The following is a 22,709-nucleotide window of genomic DNA, read 5'->3' on the forward strand; positions in this document are numbered from 1 at the left end:
CTGAGTAAGCTGAAGTGTACATTTAATAACATGCCGGTAAATTTTGTCTAAAATCGATTTTCATTTCTCATTTTTTACAGGCTAAACTCCAGCAATTTCTTTTAATACCTTCCACATCAGAAAAGCCCATTTAACGCAACAGATTATTTCTTTCCTACAGTTTTTCTTACCTTGGTTTTGAGAAAGAGGAAAAAAAAAAAGTGGCTTATTTAAAGATGTTTGAATGGCACCTGAGGTGGTGATTACCTGATGGGTACCACACTCCTGCTGCACCAACAGAATAGAGAACTCTGGGGTATAATGGTTTGTATTGAAGTTATTTTTCACAGTCAAAGACAAAAGCTACTTAGAATGTGACTGGAGTCTCCCATTGTGCTAGCAGAACACGAATATTATATTTTTCTGCAGTGTGGCTTTGGAAATAATCCATATTTTTTCATGGCTCCCCAAATCCCAACTTAATATTAACTTTTGGAAAGTGAAGTTTAAATATTTATCATGAAAAAACAAACTATGCCAAGCATAGCAGGCACACGCCTGACTACAATGACGTTACCCCAAAGTAAGAATCCCTGCTTCCAATATCTCTTCTAAATTATTTCTAAGGCTGTAGTGTTAGCTGCATATTCATTATATTTCAGTTCTGCGTGTCACCCAAAACACAAGAAACAGCGATTTCCGTAAAAGTGCTTAAAGTCACATAGAGACACATATGTACACTTGGAGTCGAGCGCACAGTCCGACAATGACAGGGTAAATACAGCAATAGCAATCCTACGACACCCACGGTGCTTACTGCTTGCGCATCACCGAAATTGCTGTCCCAGAGATTGCATATGCATGCGTTACAGGATTCATTAGAAGCCTAATGTTTTTTTAAGGTCTGCTTTAGAATTGTGTTTTTTTTTTGTCCTTTCTGTAAATGAAAAAGCACACTATCATTTTAATCATTGAATTCTGCAATTAAAAGGGATCTATTTGTAAAGGTATCTGGTTGGCTTTTTTTGGATTAAGTACAGGCCAAAAGTGGGCTGATAAGGGGGCCAGTTTTCCATGGGTTACTGGGGATGTGCAGATTTTGACCTATAACTTGCACTTTCTTGTGTATCTTATTCCGTATATACAGTAACAAACCCATTAAGCAACACAAACAGACTCTGATCCTCTCAGTGCTTCCTTAATAATAGGCTCTCCATGCAATCCCTTTTGGGTGCGCGTGTATTTGGCATGGCCTGATAATGAATTTAACTTTAATAATGATAAGAATTTGACTTTGCTTGACGGACTGATCTAGCTATCATCCTAATCAATGTACCTGTAGTTCAAATATATCTGGAACTTTATGACATTAATTTTAATTGCACTGGGCAGAAAAGACCATGTGAAACGATGTCAAATTGCTATGTTCTTCCTCCCCCGAAACCACTCCCGGGTTGTCCTTCTAGGCTGTTCTTGAAACCCTGCAGCAAAACAGTATTTAAACTCGTGACAATGTAACCTTATTAATATTTTAATTTTAATAATTTTTCTTCGAAAAAAAAAAAATTCAATCCATTTCCAGGGACGGTATGTGTGAAATGTAACCCAACTTAATTGACCCTTAATTCTATAGAGTGAAATTTCTGAAAGGCTGGTTGCTACAACCATGGACATATGTTGAGTGGATTGTCCCAGTTACTTTAGGACTGTTGGCATCTATGAAACAAGTCTCCACAATTATTATAAGGTTTATTTGAAACCTGGGTTTGCTGTTTTTTTGTTGCTTTTTTTTAAATCTCCACTTGCACACAGGGCTGAAAATTGTGTTAGTGTGAAAATATAGTAGGGAAGTAAGAAATCATTATGTTCTTTTTCACTGACTGGTGAACAGCAGTGGTATTTTCTACAGATTCATGGGCACAATTACTGCCAGTCTGTTCGTTTTTTGGAAATCACAGGTTTCTCTTCAAATCAACCAGTAAAAATGTTTTCTAATAAAATGAGAAGCCTTTGCAGAAAATCTACTTCTTTTCTCTTTTGCTCTTTAGTTCTGTATCTGCTTCCATTACTCTCACGTATCTTCTCTTTTAAAATTAGACTCGGATTCAATAAAGATACTATATATATATATATATATATATATATATATATAATAAAATATACAAATATATTTTGTTCCTAAATTAGTATACTTTATAATATTATAGAAGTCAAGTAAAGATAATTATGAAAAACATGATGCATATTCACAGGGTTTTATGGAGGAAAAAAAGATCTAGGAGATCTGGTGGCCGCCATAGCCCTTATGGGCACCAGCACCATTTATCACCAGTTTTTTTTTGGTTTTCACATTGAAGCACTTAACAAAAAGTCTTGGTTAAGCCATACTCCTTATTCATGCCTTTAAGCACACCCATTAAAATCAAAGTGTCCCTGTTTGGACATTTTACACGTTGGACAGTGTGGGTTGAGCCCCACAAATCTAGCACTCATCTTTGGGATATAGCAGTTCCCCATTTGTCAGAACATCATATTTACCAGCATTTAAAAACATTAAATCAGTTGAATCTATTTATTTTTGACACTGCCCTAGCCCTAAGCGATGGCAGCAACACCAGCCGCCCCTCCAAGTTGCCATCCTTACTGCTGAGCGTCAGGATATGATATCATGTCCCAGCGCTTTGCCATTAAAGGACCTACAACGCTGAGTGGAAATGACCTATGGCGGCCGTGCCAAGTTCTGTCAGTGGGCCAGTTATGGAGATCGTTGACCTCCCTTTTCAACACTCCATTCAACAGTGGTGCCTGGTTGCCCAAGAGGCCTACTCGGCCTGGGCCAGAACAGACTTCTGCATTAAATGGATACAATAATGATTTTAAGTTATCATTTTTTCCCTTTATACATTTGTAGTATTTCCTTTCTCTCCGTTCCTTGGCTTGCAGGAGATATGGATTTGTAGTTGGTGAGAGTGCAATGTTTGTTCTTCCTAAAATCAAATGAAGAATCTAATGTCCCTGAGCCCTAATCCAAAGAAGGATGCAGATTAAAGTGCTCTGCGAGTTCTTTAATATGCATTCTTTCAAAATGAAAGTGGTCCGACATGTGTTGCTGCTAATTGGCTGCTTGATTGAAATCAATGGGAACATTTGCCTTGTGTGCACACGTTGTCTAAACCCCCCCTGCAGTTTCTGCTGAGCATATCTCCTGTACTGCAAATGTCAGGGAGATGGGGATAGAGTAAACGCAGATGGGGGGACAGTACGAAAAGTTAAAAGGTCAATACAGCTATCATATGTGTTAAAGTGAAAACAAATGTAATTGTGGGGGTAAGGGGGTGGCTGGATGCACACTTGCCATATTTGTACTGTGTACTGGCTTAGCGTCACAAGAGGCATACTTTTTTAATGCAAATCCTGATGCCGACCCCCCTTTGTTTAATAATTTCATTGCAATGTCCTTTTTCATTGTATATCTCTCTCAAAGATTGTTTCTGATTTCTGGTTAATCTGAGCCGTTTGACTGTATATGACCTATCCTACATCATGGGTTTAATAATCTTCCATACAGTAGTTAGGTGTTGCTGTACAGTGATTTAAATTCTGAAAATATGTTTAGAATTTGAATAATACTTCAAATATGTCATTTTTAATGATACATAAGGGCCTCATACAAACAAACCCACAATGCAAAGCCTTTAAACACACACAGTACATATATAAAAGCACTATAACAATTGTAAACTAAAATAATGATGCTTACGTTCTTTTGCCAGCAGGGGGCACTGCCACTCTTAGAGTGCTTTAAATCTACAAATGTGTCAGTTATTGCAAACTTTTTTTTTTACGCATTTTATTTAGTTACATTTGCTTTTAAAGAAACAAGCTACATTGCTTTTTAGCATTATCAAACTCATTTGCTCACATTCGAAGCAGGCTGTGTTTTATCTTAGCAATTTGATTCAATTAAATAATATGTATTGATGGAAAAAAGAAAATATAGGCTCCTTTCATTTTGCAATGTGTTTATAAGGATAGTTCTGCCAATCGTCTAAAAAATGTACTTGCAAAAACAATATGTTATCTGCCTTATTCCGTGTGATATATCCTGGCCTGGGCCTAGGCCTGCAAAACAGAGCGTAGATCACCTTCTTTGATTTCCCCAACCGGCCCATTCACACTACAGAGGCTGTGCCAATTCAGCACACCTTTAAGACATGGAGCGCTGGGATATGACATCATATACGTCATACAGGAATCATTGAATCCAACCCAGGGTGTCCACACAAACTTTACTGACCTATATGTTTACCTGTTAAAACCTTTATGACGTTCCATGCCCAGGTAACCTATCTGTATGGAACTTCATGAATAAAGTAGCGATGTGCGCGTCCATGCACACCACAATCCGACAGTTCCTCCCATCCAAGGTTGTGGTGATCATGCAAGACTTTGTTTATGAATGGAAGCCTGGTGTGATGCTCCATTCGTGGACAGAGACTGATCCTTCCAACTGTCCTGCAAAGGCTTGATCATTGGGAGGTACAGATAAAATACTTAGGTGAAGTTTGTGTCAGCCCAGCTGTAGGTGACCAATGATTCCAGGCTTAGTATACCTGCAGGAATTTTTGCTCAGTATCGGCATGGGCAGTGAAGGACTGTGAGAATAAACATTCCATGCTGGTGTTGATCAAAACATTATGATAATATTTTGAGATGAGATATAATATGAAGCATGTCAAGACGTAGGGTTAAACATCTTCACAAAGTGTTCTGCCCACACGATTTGGATAACTGAACACTAATTTCTTCTAATTGCAGAGACACAGATTGATCAAGTGAAAACATTGTTTTAAAGAGAAGTAATTACTTCTATGTGTTCTGAAAGGTGTGTATCCACAGGAAAAAACAAACATGTACAGCTTTCTGACCTTCTAGATAAATCTTAATTCCAAGAAAATGAAATCTAAATTTAATTTTCAAGTTATCAATGTAAACGTCCATCCAGTTCATCATGCCTTTTTCTCAAGCTTTACAAAAAAGAAAAGTTAAAAAGGTTTATATATATATATATATATATATATATATATATACATATATACATACACATATACAGAAGATATTTAAATACATACACTTACATCTCTTTCTTTTAGTGGTATATAACACTGCAATATAGCAGATGGAAGACGCACAGAAGTTTATGGGTTACAAAGGGGCAAAAGTCTCTTTATAAAGGGGACTTTTTACCACTTTATACTACTTGGGAGGTATGCATTAACACGTGTCAGTGTAATTATGTTTAGTTTAAAAGTAAGTGACTAGGTTATCTTATGGATGATGAGGTCTGTGCTAATGGGGGTAAAATTAGGGTTGCGGTTAGTTTCATGTTTTGAAGCCCTGCGTACTCTCTTCATTCAAATTTGGCTGCGAAAATATAATTGTCCACAAAGAGGAGAAATCATACCAATCCAAAGGAAGTAATGGTAAAAGATAACCAGCAAAATGAGCTCTATGGATTTAAAGGGGCACTTAAACCATCATGTGTATTTTAATGTACAGTGAAGGAAAAAAATATTTGATCCCCTGCTGATTTTGTACGTTTGCCCACTGACAAAGACATGATCAGTCTATAATTTTAATGGTAGGTTAATTTGAACAGTGAGAGACCGACAAAAACAACAAAAAATCCAGAATAACACATTTCAAATAAGTTATAAATTGATAAGTATTTGATCCCCTATCAATCAGCAAGATGTCTAGCTCCCAGGTAACTTTTATACAGGTAACAAGCTGAGATTAGGAGCACGCTCTTACAGACACCTGTCCACAGAAGCAATCAATCAGATTCCAAACTCTCCACCATGGCCAAGACCAAAGAGCTTGCCAAGGATGTCTGCAACTGAACACTGGACCTAGCAGGACCTAGTAGAGTAGCTAGACCTCTGGTGGAAACGTGTTTGTACTTGCTGAGAACCCAGAAGAACAGACCAGATGAAGCATCAGACAATAGATGTAGTCAAAACAAGCCAGGGAGGTCCAGCCAGGGGGTCAGTCTAGAATCAGGATTAACACAGCAGAAGGTAGATACTAAACCGCCCCATAGTTAAAAAGCAGGCAAAGGTTAGTCAATAGAAACAGCCATCCAACAGGAGCAGGAAATGGAACAGAAGCAGGAGAATCATTTTAGAATTTTGCCTACCTCTGTCCATGACACATATTAAGCAATATTGGTCCTATCGAGTTCCATTATTCAAGCTCTACCCACAGGCACATGGTGAGATACACATGCGGTGCTGTCATATGCGTTGGCGGAATTAATGTCGTTAAATATCACACATCGGTGTGACACAGACATATGAATAAAAAATAAAATATTAAACATGTATAATGATCAGCAAATCAGGAAGCAATCAAGTGTGTGAAGGAACACACCCTAAGCAAAACTTATAATTTATGTGTGTATAATGTATCATATCTATCTACCTATTATCTATCTTTCTATCCAATATATATTTAAGGTTCTGAACTATATTAACCATTATAAACGGAATATATATATATACACAGTTTTATGTGTTATAATTAATGTAAGTTTTTTTTTCCTAGGTGATATGTCCAATGTAATTGAAAATATATATTTATTAAACACGCTTAAAAATAAAATACCATGACCTGCTCCATGAATTGATTTTAGTAGTCCATCAAAAAGAGTGTGAATAATCTAATTACAATAGATGTTAATTAAGGATATCGCCCTAACTGAAAAGATTACTTTATTCCCCACTGCAAACCATGCTCTGCTGTAACAGTATAAATTAACAATATTCATTTTTTTCCCTTGTGGTTCATCCATATGGCCAAAACAAAATGTTGCTTGCCAAGTGACACCCTTCTCAAGTGACATTCATTAATTGGGAAGGCATCAGTCAGTCATCATCCCACTACTAGCCTTATTAACATCCTGCAGCGTCATTGTAAAATGAGGGCACTGCTTCATTATAATCCCATTTTTAGTCTAAATTACCTAAATGTCACTCAGATTGGTCCAAGGACCTTGGCAGTACTGGCAAATTTTAGAAACTCAGCAAGCAAAGCAAAATATTTTTACTTTTGTCTGTATCAACTGAATTTCTAACTGTCCTATATATGCCTTTGCATGCCCATTTAGCATTAATAAAAGGAAATCACTTGTACGTAGAATTTAATGAAGGGAAAGAAACAGTTGGCCTATTTGCAGAGCAATTGTAAAATGCTACTCTTCTCTGTTTAATTTAATTTGTACAAAAGTTTATGATATTTTAGGAAGTTTGGGCCAATGTACTATTTTGGGGATTTCCAAAACACTTATTGGTTTGTTCACCAAGGTTTGATTATGCATGTGAGATGCAATTTCAGATTTTTAACCTAAAAAGGGCAAAATGAGCTTGCTTCACCTTTATAATGCACAGTCACTGATTGATGGGTGCATTATCATTCACCAAGTGTCCCAATTTTCACTTGTCTTGAATTCTGGGTACCGTCCTGTGTAGCTGCCCCACTGTACGTGATGTATTGGTTTTCTGGGTTATCATTGCCCTTTAGCAGCTTTAAACAAAACTTTCCCCCATGTACTTTTAGCATCATCAAGTTAGTTTTATTTCTTGTTTTTTAACTCTTGTAATTGTTGTGTTCCAAAATACTTAGGAATACAAGAGAATACTTTACCTCAAGGAATCTGATGTGAGGCCAAACAGATGTCCACATTTTCAGGATCAAATCACTTTCTTGTCCTGAAGTTATCTTCTCTACCTCCAAGCTTACTCATCAGAAGCCACTACAGCGGAGCAGAAACTTTCCAATAGAGATAATCATCTGGATTTTGAGAACAAGATTTGAAATGATAACCCAGAAAACAAATACATCACGTACAGTGGGGCAACTACACAGGACGGTAGCCATATTTAATTTTTTCCCTGGCAAAGGCATGAACAGATTCATCATAGTTCATCATAGTTCCCCTTATGCATCTAACTTATTTCCCTTCCCACCAGCTCCTTGGGTTTCTGGAGAACAGCTGAACAATACCAGCTGCTTTCCGATGACCTGTTCATTAAAAGGAATGTACAAAGAACAAGAAACCATTTTTTAGGCACAATTGGAAATTACTTCAACATGGGTGTTTTTGTCTTCTGCTTTTTCTACAGGAACTGGTGTCTTTTTCAACCTAAAATACCATGTTAATAGATGGCTCTCAGGTTCCAGGGAGTCAAATTAGTGCTTTCTTGCCAGTGACTCTGTGCTTTCTGCATCCAAACCTGGTGAAAAACCAGACTGCAAAGCTGGTGGTGCCCTGTAGTTCTGGGACTGGAACTTCTCCTAAAGCTAAGTGTTTTTTATTCTTTCAGCTAATGAGTGCATATTAAGTACTTAAGGTGCACTGAAGTTTCCCTTAAAGATGGCTGCGCCTATGCTATAGATATAAGGATTCTAAACCACAAATAGTGCTTATTTTACTCTATAAACACCATTACAGCATCATATTCTGGCCTAGGCCGAATAGGTTTGAGGTGGAAGATTCAGGACATAGCTCTTAATGGCCCGGTATCTCAATTGGGTTGAGCAATCTGCACTCCCTCTGACCACCATACGTGGTGATGTAATGGATACGACAGATGACTTGTTCTGTTGCTGGCACAGCTCTTCCTTCGTCTTTCTTTCTAATGGTTTGCATAATGACTCTAAATTGGGACACTTGTGTTGGTGGTGTGCAGCAGGAGACAGGAAAAGGTTACCCACCCAGCTTACCTGAAAAGCCATGTTGTCGTGCTCAGCTGTGTCTGTGCAGCAACATTGATTTTACAGCTTCCTGGGCTGATCAGTGAGATCAGAGGATCTCCCCAGCTGTCTCACAATACACGCTTCCCGCAAAATGAGACAGTGGGGCAGGTACACGAGACAGTTCCAAAAATTGGGAATGTCCCATGAAAACCAGGACTGTTGTCTTACTCAGCACAACTCTTAGCTGTGACCAATCTTTAAAATGCTTATTTACAAGTGAACATGGCTTGATTGCTCAGTCAAGTAAGTTTAATTACAACATAATTTGTTGTTTTTGCTCAAAGCCCACTCTTACCTCCAAGATATCTATATATGAAGGGCTACAGTGGAAGGGGAAATCATTCGAAAGTTACTAGGAAGTCAGAAGTCAAGGCTAAATTTGTCCGTAGTAACCTGCAGGTGATCTTCCTGTTTGCATTCTCTCAGCTATGAATAACTTGCTCCCTCACCCTTCTCCCTGGAGTATCTATCTCACTGTTATTTCTGTCTTCTCAATTGCAGCCCGCTATTCCCAGTGATTTGCCTTGATAAAATATTCATGGGTGACACACTGTGTGATTGGCCACAACATCTTGTCCTATACAGAGCTCAGAGGCCTAACATGATCTGACAGCTCTCTGGCCATAGACGAGATGCTCAGGAAGTGAGAAGAGTCTTAAGGAACCTGTCACTCGGAGAAAGCAACAAAAAAAAAGAGCAGCCTTGCCTGGATATAATATAAGGCAGTGTTAAGTTTGACAGAAATATACAGCTTCCGAAAGCTGCTCTCCGGGATTGATTCTTTAGAAAATACACCTCCGAAATAAAACCCCACAGCCTTTTATACGGCTGCAGTCCAAAAAATTTCAAGTACCCAAAACAGAGGCTAGTAAAGTAACTTCAACACGGAAAGCAATTTAATTCTTGTGCAAATGTGACATTTTTCAAAGTGCAGTAAAGGCCAGTCCCACAGAGCAACATATACTAAAATTGCTACATATTGAAATTGATATCCCTGTGGTTTTTGGCTTTTAGTGCCGCAAGAAGCTATCAAGAGATCTTTAAAAGAAGACGTGTCAGTGATTCCATTTCAAAACCTCATCACCTAAATACTTTTTATTTTATATATATATATATATATATATATATATATATATATATAACAACATAATTTAATATGCTATGCATTTTTTGGACCTGCTAAGGAACAGATGATTATTATTGTGTCCTGATATGTAAAACCATAGAATTCAAAGAGGGTATACTATCTTTTTCACACGACTGTAGGTGTATGATTAAACAATTATACCAAACAGGTGCTAATGATCATCAATGTAATATGTAGGTTGAAACACAATCATTAACTGAAACAGAACCAGCTGTGTAGGAGAAATAAAACTGGATGATGAACAGTCAAACTCATTAACAAGGTGAAGTTGAAGTCATTCACCATGGCAAGACACAGCAACAAGACATAAGGTAGTTCTACTGCATCAGCAAGGTCTCTCCCAGGCAAACATTCCAAGGCAGAAAGGACTTTCCACATGTCCTGCCCAAGTTCTTTGGAAGAAGCATTAAGTAACTGGCGATATTGAGGACCGTAGATGGAGTAGTCGATCAAGAAAACAGTGCAGCACAGAAAAGACAAATTATGCTTACTTCCCTTCACCATTGGAAGATGCCCAACAGTGCCATCAGCTGAGCATTGGCAGAAAATAGTGAGTCCCTGGTATACCCTTCTACTGTCTGGAGAAGTCTGGTCAGAAGTGGTCTTCATTGAAGACTTGTGGCCAAAAAAACATACCTCTGACATTATGAAGTGTTAGGTAAAGTGGGCAGGTGGTAGGGAAGGGCTGGCACCTTCTATCCCGGGAGACAGGAAAAGCCAATTGGCCTTAACAGGCCCTTGCTCCCCTGGTAACTCACATAAGCAATAGCACACATATTTACATACAGACTCTCAAATTTGCACAAACATACATGCTCATGCTAACCCACATATACAGTTACACATGCTTACACATACTCATTAACAGACACTTTCACACTCACGCTAGCACATAGTCCCTCTCACACACTTAGATATACACGTTCATGCTAACACACACACACACACATACTTTCACTCTCATTCTAACACACATACTCCCTCCCTTAACCGCTCACTTGCCCTCCCTCCCTCCATCACCTACCCACCTCACTCGCAGCTTTCTTTCTGCTTACAGAATGCAAGCCACCTCGTTTTTCAGCATGTTACATGACCCCACTGCATTCCTGCCTCACCAAAGGTTCACAAAGGGCAAAACTTTGTAATTGCAAAGTTACAGGGTACAATTATGCTGCTGATGCCTATATGGGCACCAAATGAAGAAAATAGTGACTTCAATATTTTGTCTACAACCGCAGCAGATTTAAATCCTGCCTTGCATATCGTCTTTGCAGAATGCAATGTTTTTTAACTACGTTATAGTGAGATTTGAGTATTAATAGTGAAATCATACCCTGTGAAATTAAACAAAAGTTGTTTTCAACCTCATTACAAAATGGTGTCAGATTACATTTAAAACATTGAAGTGTAGTTTCTTGATCAACATTTTCAATGAATAAGGGTGCAAAATAAAGGTTTATGTAAAAAAAAGTGCAGATTTATTTCTCTTGATTTTTTTGTCTGGTGATTTCTTTATTCTGTCTCTGCCATAATATGAGGTATGGTAAATCTAAATTATTAATCCATCAGTCTCCCCAGAAATGATATTTACTGCACTAGAGATGCCATTCTATAAGCAAGGTGACTAGTGTCATTCTGTTTTCGCTACAAAAAAAGATATGGTATATCAGTAAAATAAATAAATCTATATTTTTAAATAAGTTACTTTTATGCAACATTGTTATTAACTTACTATGAAAACTATCAAAACACGTTAACCATATTATAACCGTTTTAATACCCATCCTTTTAATTTGCAAAATATCAAAACTAGATAAATGGTTTGTACCAAATGGGCAATTCCCTTGGCAAAAATAGCAAAATAATTGCTTCCTAAAAATTAAACATTTTCCTTTTTTTTTGTATACTGCCTCAATTAGGCAAGTGTTCTTTTTATAAATCAACAGATGGGTGGGCTGTGCATTGATTTTATATGCATAATGTTCAGGCATGTCATGCAAATGCTTCTTTTGTTTCATATGATCCCTTGGTGAAGATTGCATTGGACAAGTCATAGCTAGGGATCTTGGCACCTGGTGAGGTCCGAGGTCACACTGGTTGCTGACAATCACATCCTCTTTCAACAGTAGAGGGAAAAACAAGAAAACCCAGGGCTAATGTCTCTAGGTGGCTCAAGCAGGCTCCCCCATCTTGCGGTACCTGGAGCAGCTGCCCCTTTACCCCGCAGAAGTGATGGCCCTAGCATTTTAATCCAGCCATCTGCCCAAGTAAGAAGCTGTGATATATTTCCTGGAATATACCCTTTATTGTATTGGCAGACCACACATAAGTCTGTAAAAACAGCTGTATAGCTCATATCACAAATCTATTAGGACAAGGCAGCCAATTAAAATGTTATGTGGCACCATATTACTGTTAAGTGAAAAAAAAATATTAATATGTTTTATACAAGTATAAGAATTAGGTTTATCATAACCTAGAATGTAAAAGTTATTTTAGCTTATAATCATCCAGTTCCTGATGCTATATGTTAATGTGGGGACGTTCTTTGGGTCTCCCCAATTTAACAAACTAATAATAATAGGCAAGCCGGCTGGTGGTGTGGATGAGCCAAGCCGAAACCAGACTATGGACCCTGCCCTGACTATGCCAGGCTTACCCACAACATACAAAATGATATTGCAAACCTTTGTGCCAACACTGGTGAGTACCAAAATCCTAAAAAGAGGAAGCATTTAAGCCAATTCTGCTCCATCTCGCATTCTCCACTTTGTCTTGTGGAGTTGGCTTGCTCAGCTATGCAAATCAATTTCATTTACTCTAGCTTCTTAAAAAATATATGTATGACTGAGTGAATCTTTAATTTGCATGGTAGTAAGGCCTGTATGGGTGAGCAATACTCAATGGTCAAGGTGGCAACTCCACCTGGAGAAGACTCCTACTACGACTTAGAAAGGAAATTGTATTTCAGTTGATTACCCTACTGGTATAACAATCATTGTACACATATCTCACTCAAAACACATCGATGATGGTAAAGAACAAGATCAAAAGTGATATATTCATTCCTGTGGAAGTTTTGGCACTTATCCTTTGGAATTGCTGTGTACAAACAGGGCTTTAATTACAATTTTATCAAGCTAGAACTTAATCAGAAAGGAAAGCAAGGTGGACATTTCCTTTGGTTTTATTTCCATATCTGTTTTCTTTTTTTCTGTCCAAGTTTTTTGCCATAAAATGTTTAGAATGTGATTGTCAAAAAGAGAGAAGCACATGATATGATTAGCCAGCAAATACAAATGGAACTATCATAAAAAATAACTTCCTCTATTTTAAATATGCGCTGAATATATGAAGAGAGTACAAGAACAAAGAATGAGGACATGTTAAGTGTACCTCCTTAGATATTGAATAGCCAAAGAGGGACTGTTTTGTCATGGGTAGAGGTGTGGCGGGGCTTTACTGATTATTTTTTATTTTTTCTTTTGTTTTTATTGAAGGCTGAATTACTGTGCTCCAATATGAAGAAAAAAACTTGAGACTTGTCCAATGCCAGAGTTGTGCTTCATCTAGGGTTTGAGGAAGAAAGGACTGAGCCCAAGTCATAGGGGGGGTAACACAACCAAGTGGCCCACCAACTACTGCTCAACCCTCTGCCCCTGTTCAGTTCAACATGTACAGTATATATGCTGTTATATAATGGCCCCCTCCTTTTGTCCCCATCCCCTCATATGCCCCTCCTGAAGATGCCACTCTCTGGAGATGCCAGTGCATTTCTGTGGGAATTTGGGCTCCAAAGAGGGACCGTCCCTCCTAAACAAGAACACTTGGGGGGATACAGAGAGCAAAGGCAATCTGTATAAGAACATATACTAGTAAATCAGATATCACGGGACTAGGAGGAGGATTGTTTGCAGTGTTATGCTAATGGAGAAGTTGAGAGACTCACAGGTGGGGTATGAAGCAGCAGGCTCCAGCCTGAGTTCCATTAACACACAGAAAGATTAATGAAAGACAGTGTCTGGTATAAGCAAACAAAGAGAACATGAGCACAGCGTGTAGCAATTCTCAGTTATGAGTGAGAAAAATCAAATACATGGTCCATTTTATACTCTGATTCAGGGCTGCCTCTTGCATTGCAAGTAAGCATATGACTGATAGGTGTTTGATATTTCTCCACCTGTCCTATCATCACTTTTCATATCTGCTTTTCTCCTTTTCATATCTCAGCCTGGATCCATCATTGCTTCCTAATATCTAAAACATGCAAGGAAAGAGAACACAACATAGACTTTCAGATATGTTAAATTAAATTATGCCTAGAAATGCTTTTTTAAATAGCTAGCATTTTCTTCTTGATTCATGCAATGACAGTGTTTGGATGTATTAGCAAAATTACCAGAATAATGTTCAATGCTTCCACGACAAAAACCACGAGCCAAGGAGTCATAGCTCCTAAAAATAATCCTGCTGACGCCTGTTTTTTGACTGTTTTATGTAAAACTTTGTGGACGTAACTCTTCACTGACTCCTAAAAGGACAGAGTTTTGGATAGAAAGTGGGTAATTTTGGGTAATTTTTAAATGGCAAGGGAATGGATAGACCTTGGTGGTCATCGTAAATACCAGTTACCTCTAGGGTTGCTTAATGGATGATACTTGATGACCTTGACTGTTTGCTTTTGAAGGTTAAACTGGTTGCTGGCTCAATACCCTGATCTCTATACAGAGCTGGATTTGCAGATAGAAGGCTGTATTCTGGCCGCCTGGTCTCCTCCTTGACAGCAGGAGTTTGTGTGTAATGTTTTGGCATCTTGTAAAAAAACTTGTAAAACCTTTGTGTGTATATTTATCTCTTCAGTACTAGAGTGCAAAACCCCGGGTGTGATTGCAAAATAAAAGCTGCCATATTCCAAAATGTAATCTGCGATATTGATGAGTGAGTGCATGGCATCATGACTAAATTCGGGCCATTGTTCCTAATATGCCGTGTTGAGGCAGTTTTTTTCCATTTTGATTTTGGCAACCCTACTTTCCTTTCATGGTGCTCATAAAAATGTGGTTCTCTCGGGCTGTTCCTAGGGTACCATATGGGAAATCTGGCAGTTATAAGAACTATTTGTGAGTACAGATGGAGTGTCTGTCTTAAGAGATGAAAATGCATAAGACTTTGTACCTCAAAGATGTATCACTTTCTCGCATAGAAAAATATGGATTATTATACTATACTTATTATATGGAGCCTCAAAAATGACAAAGGGCACAATTATTCTGTTTGAGCGGTCAGTAGGAAAATATGTGATGATAGGTGAAATGGATTAGGACTACAGGGCGGGCAAAACAATGAGGAAGCAAACCGGTTATAACAGCCAGTTTAAGCTACTGGTGTGCCCCTGGCCAGTATTTTATTTGCAGGCTGTCCTGCTCTTTAATTCCAATAAAACATCCCAAGTTCTGTACCTAATAAGTGATCATAAAGGGGCTTGAAGTGAAAACTCTTAAGCAGTATGAATCGTTGGGTGTCTGTTTTGTATGCAAGCCTTTAACGCTTCAATGGCTGGTATAGTCCTGGCCCCTCTTCCAGCAAAAAAGCAACCGATCCCTTTATTATATTATTAATCATTGACTTTCCAGCAGACATTTGTGCCACCTTGTAATCGTATGAGTTTGTCAAACTTTGCTTTTGTACATCTCCTCCATTGTCTAACATCTCCCTCTCTTCTTTTATCCTTTCCTGTTCATAACAACCCCTGCCTTTCTATCCCATCCTTTCATTCTCTGTGCATTTTCTGTCACCCACTCCTACCCACCCCTCTTCCAAGGCTCTGTCTTTAATAACCTGAAGGTGATTAGCAGAAATCATATTTGATTTTGACACTCAACCTGCCAGTTAAATACAGGCTAACAAAACCATTCTGCCATCCAATATGTGAGATGCCTCCCCCCCCTTAATTAGGTAGATAAATACGGAGTTTCCATGGCAACGTCTTCCTGTGTTTGTAACTCAATGCAATTGAGTTTTATGAATCCTGTGGCATGTTATTATTTAACCCTATGTGCATACAGAGAGAAGCATGGGCAGCCAGTAACCTTTTTCTTATTTCTTGGTTTAACCCTTTGTGCAATTTTAAGCATTTTAGAAAGCATGCTTTGTATTCCACCTGTGGACCCCAAAGTGTAATCTGGACCCCCAGCCTCTACTAAAGTCAGATAATCTGTGCTGGTCTAGTCTTAACGTGAGGTGACATAGCGGAACGGCGGGTGGCCGTACTGTTTTAATAGGATAGGATGTCACAGTAAGAACAGGCCACAAAGGCATACATGTCCACTGCTTGGTGTGGCGACTTGATAAAAAAACTGCACGTGTCCAATCGACCAAATATCATGAGTGGGTCTGCTCACGTTAAGTGGGTCAAGATGTCAAATGTTCATCCACCTACATCACCTCTCTGCCTCATTGATGTGTCTTCAGCCCTGCATTTTGGCACGGCACTGTGCATGCATAGTTGTCAGTGGCCCTGATCATTGGGACAGTGGGATATCAAGCAGCTTTGCATGTTCAGAGAAGATACATATAGGGGAGTCAAGATACTTGGGCAGAGGCTGGGTGGGGTGTGGATGGGCTCTAGAGATGTGCAGACATGATGCTTAATTAAAGAGAAGGTGGCATTCAATTATTGCGTGGGTCACCATTTGGTTTAAGAAAACCTTAAGAGAACCATTTGTTCCCTCAGATGCAATCTTAAGCTCTCTTCATGAACATGCTGACTCTTCTGTTCTGAAGCAACAATACTTAAAGAAAGTAGCATAACCAGCATAAATAATTACTTTGCCTGCCTTGAAAGCCCCTCCACTCTCAGCATGGCTGTTCCAATAATATACACATATGGTGGATTTCTAATATTTATATATTTCAATCTGTAAAAACTTTTACATAGGTCTAACAAGTGTTTGTAGGATTAAAAGAAAGTAACCGATCCATGATCTAGTTGACATTGTGGCTTTTATAGAATATATATATGTATAGTATTTAGCATTTAAAGTGGTCCAGTTACTAATCTGGGAAACTAAAAATGGTATCCAAATTGTATACATAACAGGAAAAAAATGAACCAGAGCAATGCCAAATGAAGTTGGCATTTGGCAATAGACAAAAGGACCAATAAAATAATGGAATAAGAGCCTTAAAAAGTTTGTTGAGCCTTATTTGCTATTTAAAGGGAATCTTTCGTGTATTTTTTAAATCCCACTGAAAAAAAACCTAATTGACAGACATTGGGATGTCTTTTATCTGAGGCCAGATTGCATCATTTATTGCCAGCGGCTACCCAAGATAAGTATTTCACTGAACCTTGCCTTTACCTAAGAAGCTTATACAGTATGGCTGTGTTTAACCTCTTGTGTGCTAAGGCATTAGAAATTGTTGCATGCATCACTAATGCAAAGAATGGTTACAATGGCCCCATACACAAGACATTTAAGGAACTATGTTGCGGGGCTTAGTACCAAAGGGGTGCTGAGGTTCACATCTGATACTGAACCGATAGGATTAGGGTTCACTCACATTTAAAGCTCTCCTTTAACCTGACCATATAAGAAGGTATAGATTTTTCTCTGCTGCTATCATGCTATGAGGGAAAACTGCAGAATAAAACATGATTTTATCTCCATACTTCAATCCATATATTATATAAGAGGGATTGTATATTATATAAGCATTGTATGGCAATGCCAAACATGCAGTTCATCCACTAGATGTCAGTAAAACACCAACCTCTGATAAGGTAAAGATGACGATGCACAGAAAAAAAAGATATTGGTGTGTTGCCTTTCCGAAGTTGCTCTTGTAATACATTATCAGACACTTTGCAGATTCACAGCCACAGCTTTTTAACTACGGTGTATCTGCCCCTGTCCATACAACAAAAGGGTTAATTTTGGATTCCACTAAAATCTATAGAATATTATAATTTGTTAAAACATTGTGTTTCAAATAAATATTTAGTAAAATCAACTATATAATGTACGAAGGTAGTGGGGACCATGCTATGTTTACCCTCCAACCCACCAAACCAAGCCTTACTTACCCCAAGTAACCACAGACACCAGTGTATGGATGATAATGGGCCCACTGACATTAGCGGGACCGCCCACCAACATCAGTGGCCAGTCCTGGGCGCATCCCATAACAGTAGGCTCTGGATAGCAGAAGCCCACAAGTTCCCAGGCATGTTTGCTAGTCACCCTTCTTATCTTGTCTTTCCGATAAAAAGTACTCAACTCCACACTCCAGGGCCAGACTAGCTCTGATGCTTAGTAAAGTCTGCATCACCTGACTGGCACATTTTTACCAGCAGAGATTGCAGCTGGCATACCACCCAAGCACCCTCTGTAGCTCTACTTTCTGATAAGCCAACTTGTCTGCTGGGAGGCAGTATTCCGTGGCCAAATAATCAATTTTGATTCAGAGAAAGCTCAGGTGGATAGTCGGACCCTTGGCAAGCCCGGGGAGCCAGTTCAGAGGTAATTGTCCATGTAGTGCAGAATGGAGGACAATTCTGAATTCATCCGCACCATCCATCTGGAAAAACATTGTTGAAGAACTCAAAATAAAAACATGAGATTGATCAACCCATAAGGAGACTCATATTCACCTAGAACTGATCCTCAAACTGACACCCCAGGAGATGGTGACACTCCGGGTGCAGTTACAGCACCCTGATGGCCGACTTCACGTCTGTTTTTGCCAAAAAGCACAGTGTGACCCACCTCCCTAAACAGCTTAGCCAATCTGTCATCATTGACTGAATCCTTGTGCGGGTATGAGAAATGATGAATCAGTTGTGAAGGCTGTACATTGTTTTTATGTTCTTCCCTGCGAGAGGTGCTACCCTGGGCGAGGGAGGGGGGCTTGTGTTCCCCGACCCCAGGGGGAACTGAACCCCAACTGACTGTCCACATGCACCCCACACTCCCAGTTCCCCAAAAACCCCTTTAAACGCAGTAATAAATTCCAACCACCATGCCCAGTGGGGTGCCCTACCTTGCCACCTTCCCCCAAGCGACCGGCAGCCATGCAGCATACAGCAAAAACATGGACCACCGTGGAGCTAGCCTGCATGGAAAAAAAGGGGTGAGAAATCCAACCACCCACGGTAACCTGGAGGGCCGGCAGGAGGAATGACGAGGGCATGTCGTCACCATGGCAACAGGAGGGCTAGAGAAAGCCTCCTCACCAGAGATGTCGGCCTGGACATCCACAGGAACTCTTTCTTGTCCCCTAGGAGGCAAACATCCCCAGGCCCTATGGTGGCTACTCACCCCTCTTCCTGCTTGTACCACTCCCCTAGACCTCCTTCCATGCTTTTACAGTGTCTTCTTTGACAGGCAGCGCCCCCATCTCCTCAGAGTGGGTCGTTGTCAAGGCCTGTGACGCAGGCCGAACCAATTACGTCATCCATGGGCCTTAGATGCAGGAAATGGTGCCTCCGCAGCCTGGGTGGAAAACTAGTGAAATGCTAGCAAATGGCCCTGTCACTGTCTCGATCCACATCAGCCCTGATAGCAGCAAAAATGAGTTGCCTTCCCTATTACGGCTGCTAGGGGGCATGCAGCTGGTTACCGTCGGGGGGGTTGGATTTCTCCTTTTTTTTCCACAGCAGTCACCGACACTCATACATGTGCCCTGTCTATTAAGCCATGATAATTCCTAGGGGCCTTATTCGACTAATTCTAAATAATTCAAAAGAAGAATACCCAGACACATTGATTTTCACTATGCACAAATTAATTTGTGTTGCAGAATCCAAATTTATTTTTTTTGCATTTAGCTAAAATGTCTCTGTTCCACCCTCAATTGGTCACCTTGGAGATAATGAAAGTTAGATTCCCAAAACATCCAAAGAAACAAGACTAAGCACTTCAGATATGTAGTGGTATTATGAAAAAAAAAAGTGAAATAAAAACAAAGAAACAACACAGCTAGGAATGGACATAAGCAGGGAACTGGGACAATTGTGATGTAGCCACTGGTAGGACTGTTCTGATTTAAATGGGACAATTGTCATGTATGATCTTAGTAACTCTTTTTCCATAGTGGAAGCAGAAGCCAATAAAGCTAGGTGCCCAGAATGCGGACACTGTCACTTTAATATCAAATATTATTTGCAACACATTAAGACTATGAACACATCAACAGGATTTCTGACAAGGATAATGGAGATTACACAATTCTCCATGCTAAAAGCATAATTTTCAAGGACATCTAATATTTTAAGAATTGGCAACTGTAGATTGTAAATTTGTGAGCCGGGCTATCTCTACTTGATGTATCGGTTTGTCTTAGTCTGACAATTCTAGTTTTGTCATAACCTTTGCATATATGTCTGACAATTCTAGTTTTGTCAAACCCTCTGAATATGTATCTTAAGAAATAGTGTATAAATTGTTGGAGCTAAATCAGTAAAAGATATTACTGCAAAGGCAGTTCCTGGGTTTTCCACAATATAAACGAGAAGCCATCTGGACTGGCGACCAATAGGGCCAGAATACTTACCTATACTGCTGCTCAGCAAATCAGATCCTGCTGTGTGCATCTGGATACGCCGCACACAGCGGGAGTATAAAAATACGTAGCCTGTGGCCACACTTTTCCAGTTGGTTCCTGGCCTTAATGTCCCAGGGCAGTTGGTCATCCATGGCTCTAAGGTGACCCTACTGTTGCCAAAAGAATGCATAGTCAATTGTGCTCTTCCTGTCATATATTTCAGTTGGACTGTGAAAGAGGAAATTAAAATACAGGCACAACAACAGGAATAGCTGAACTTACAGTAAATAGTCCAAGCAAATTGGAATCAAGCTTGGCAACCTGGTTTGACAGATTTTAGAAGTCTGTTTAAATGAGTTATTATGAAATAACATAGAACTCCCTTTAGTAACCGAGACAAGCACTGGCTTTTCACCAGTAAAGTGCCCAAATCATGTTTGTCTGCATGCTAACCCTGATACGGAAGTTTCCATGAGTTGTTTAAGGCTTAAAATAACTTTTGTGTGATCCTAATATTAATAATAATTGTAATAATAATAGCATTAATATAGACAATGATAGTAATCATGGTGGTGGTGTTTCTAAAAGTGCCACAACGCCTGATATGGGGCCATAAATCAGCAGTGAAAAGGATTAGGCTTTTTTTGCTTTTTCACGGATATCCCATATGGACATAAGGTCTGATGTATGCTAGGGAGCAGATTTATATTTCTAACTGAGCTGCAGAAAGAGACACTTATGTTATTTATCTGCAACTCTTGCCATGTTTTCCCTAAAAGCATCCAGGCCCTCAACCTGACATGGACCTGCTGAAAATCATTGCTCTTTTTCCTAATCTTGTATCAGACTGCATTTCTATACTGACGAAGGGTTAAACACACATTTGACAAAATTTGGAAACTCTCTGGTTTTGTCTTGGAAACCCTACTTCTTTTCTACTAGCGACAAGTTTGGGGATATTGTAACATTTAATTATAGTTGTGACGGGACCGACCTGTACCCCGACTGGGTACTCCCGCCAAACGTTGCTTCCTCCTGACGGGACACCAACAAGTAACCCCTTCAGCGCCGGGCAGAACCAGCGTTGTAGATAGAAGAGGGGACGTCGCTGCACCGTAGCTGCATTGGCACTGTGGCTATCCGAAGCTTAGCTACACAGCGAGGCTACAGCCCACCCCAAACATCAGGCAACACTCATGTTGAGGTGAAAACAGGACTCATTTATTAAAACCAAATACAGAGCTATATATACACAAGTAAGAAAAGGGGCAAGACAAATATCACATGATCTAATTACCATGGCAGGAAGGAAGTAATTAGATCAAATCCTGCCACACAATATCCGGGGGAAGGACAGAATGACACGAGACATAAATAATTACATTAATTGGGGACGTAGACGTGGAATGACAATAGACATATAATTGGCTTAAGACAGACAATGGCCAGGACACAGGGATAACAGGAGCTCACAGGATTAACAGCTACCTGTTATGTAATTGATAATTAGGTATGCAGCAGTGACACATAGTCATACCTACAGGGGGTCTTAAGACAAGGGCTAACTCACACAATAACAGGGGAAACACTTCATACCTATACAATTAACAGTGCTTAGACAATCAGCCTTCTTCCTACCACAGGATGTCCAGCTGACATTACAGTTCTGAGACTCTGAGTGCTAAAACATGGGGTACATCAGCAGAAACTGACCCCTGTATCCACACACAGAAGTCTCTACAAGGCCTGGGCCCATAGTCGATAGGGAGGAGGCTGGCTCTCAGGCCTGTCCAGGGACCCCAGTGATGGAGGGTTCTGTCACAATAGTATTCATTTTCAAAATAAATGACTCGGCTTCTGTGTTCTAAGTTTTCAGAAAAAGCAAGTATTATATGTGCATGAGTGTGTATTCCTGTAACTACGGGGTACTTACCTTCCGTCCGCCCGAACCACCGTTCCTCTGAAGTCCCTCGACGCCTGTAGCCGCTGGCAGGTTTCCTCAACGCCGACCGCATGGTCTATGGCGCTGAAGGGGTTAATCGCTGGTGTCCTGGTGGCCATGGGGCGGAGGAAGCAACGTTCGGCGGGCATACCCAGTCGGGGTACAGGCCGGTCCCGTCACACCCTATAAGAGGCCACTCGGTGGCGCCCACGTGCCGACAGAGCCAGAGACCATGCGGTCGGCGTTGAGGAAACCTGCCAGCGGCTACAGGTGTCGAGG

The 22,709-nt window shown here is 39.9% G+C and overlaps 1 protein-coding gene across 1 annotated transcript in view; it reads right to left on the bottom strand.

Moving 5' to 3' along the window:
- The window catches only part of LOC149297852 (DAP3-binding cell death enhancer 1-like), a 51,702-nt gene extending 29,199 nt beyond the window's left edge, over positions 1 to 22,503 (bottom strand). The window contains exon 1 of the mRNA XM_089488067.1: positions 22,422 to 22,503. Coding sequence (XP_089344193.1) covers positions 22,422 to 22,503 — 82 coding nt within the window. The remainder of the gene's footprint in view (positions 1 to 22,421) is intronic.
- Positions 22,504 to 22,709: the final 206 nt, after the last annotated feature.

This window comes from Sceloporus occidentalis, unplaced genomic scaffold (assembly GCF_023333645.1).
Source record: "Sceloporus occidentalis isolate IW3139 unplaced genomic scaffold, rSceOcc1.0.p SCAF_36, whole genome shotgun sequence".
Classification (NCBI taxonomy): domain Eukaryota; kingdom Metazoa; phylum Chordata; class Lepidosauria; order Squamata; family Phrynosomatidae; genus Sceloporus; species Sceloporus occidentalis.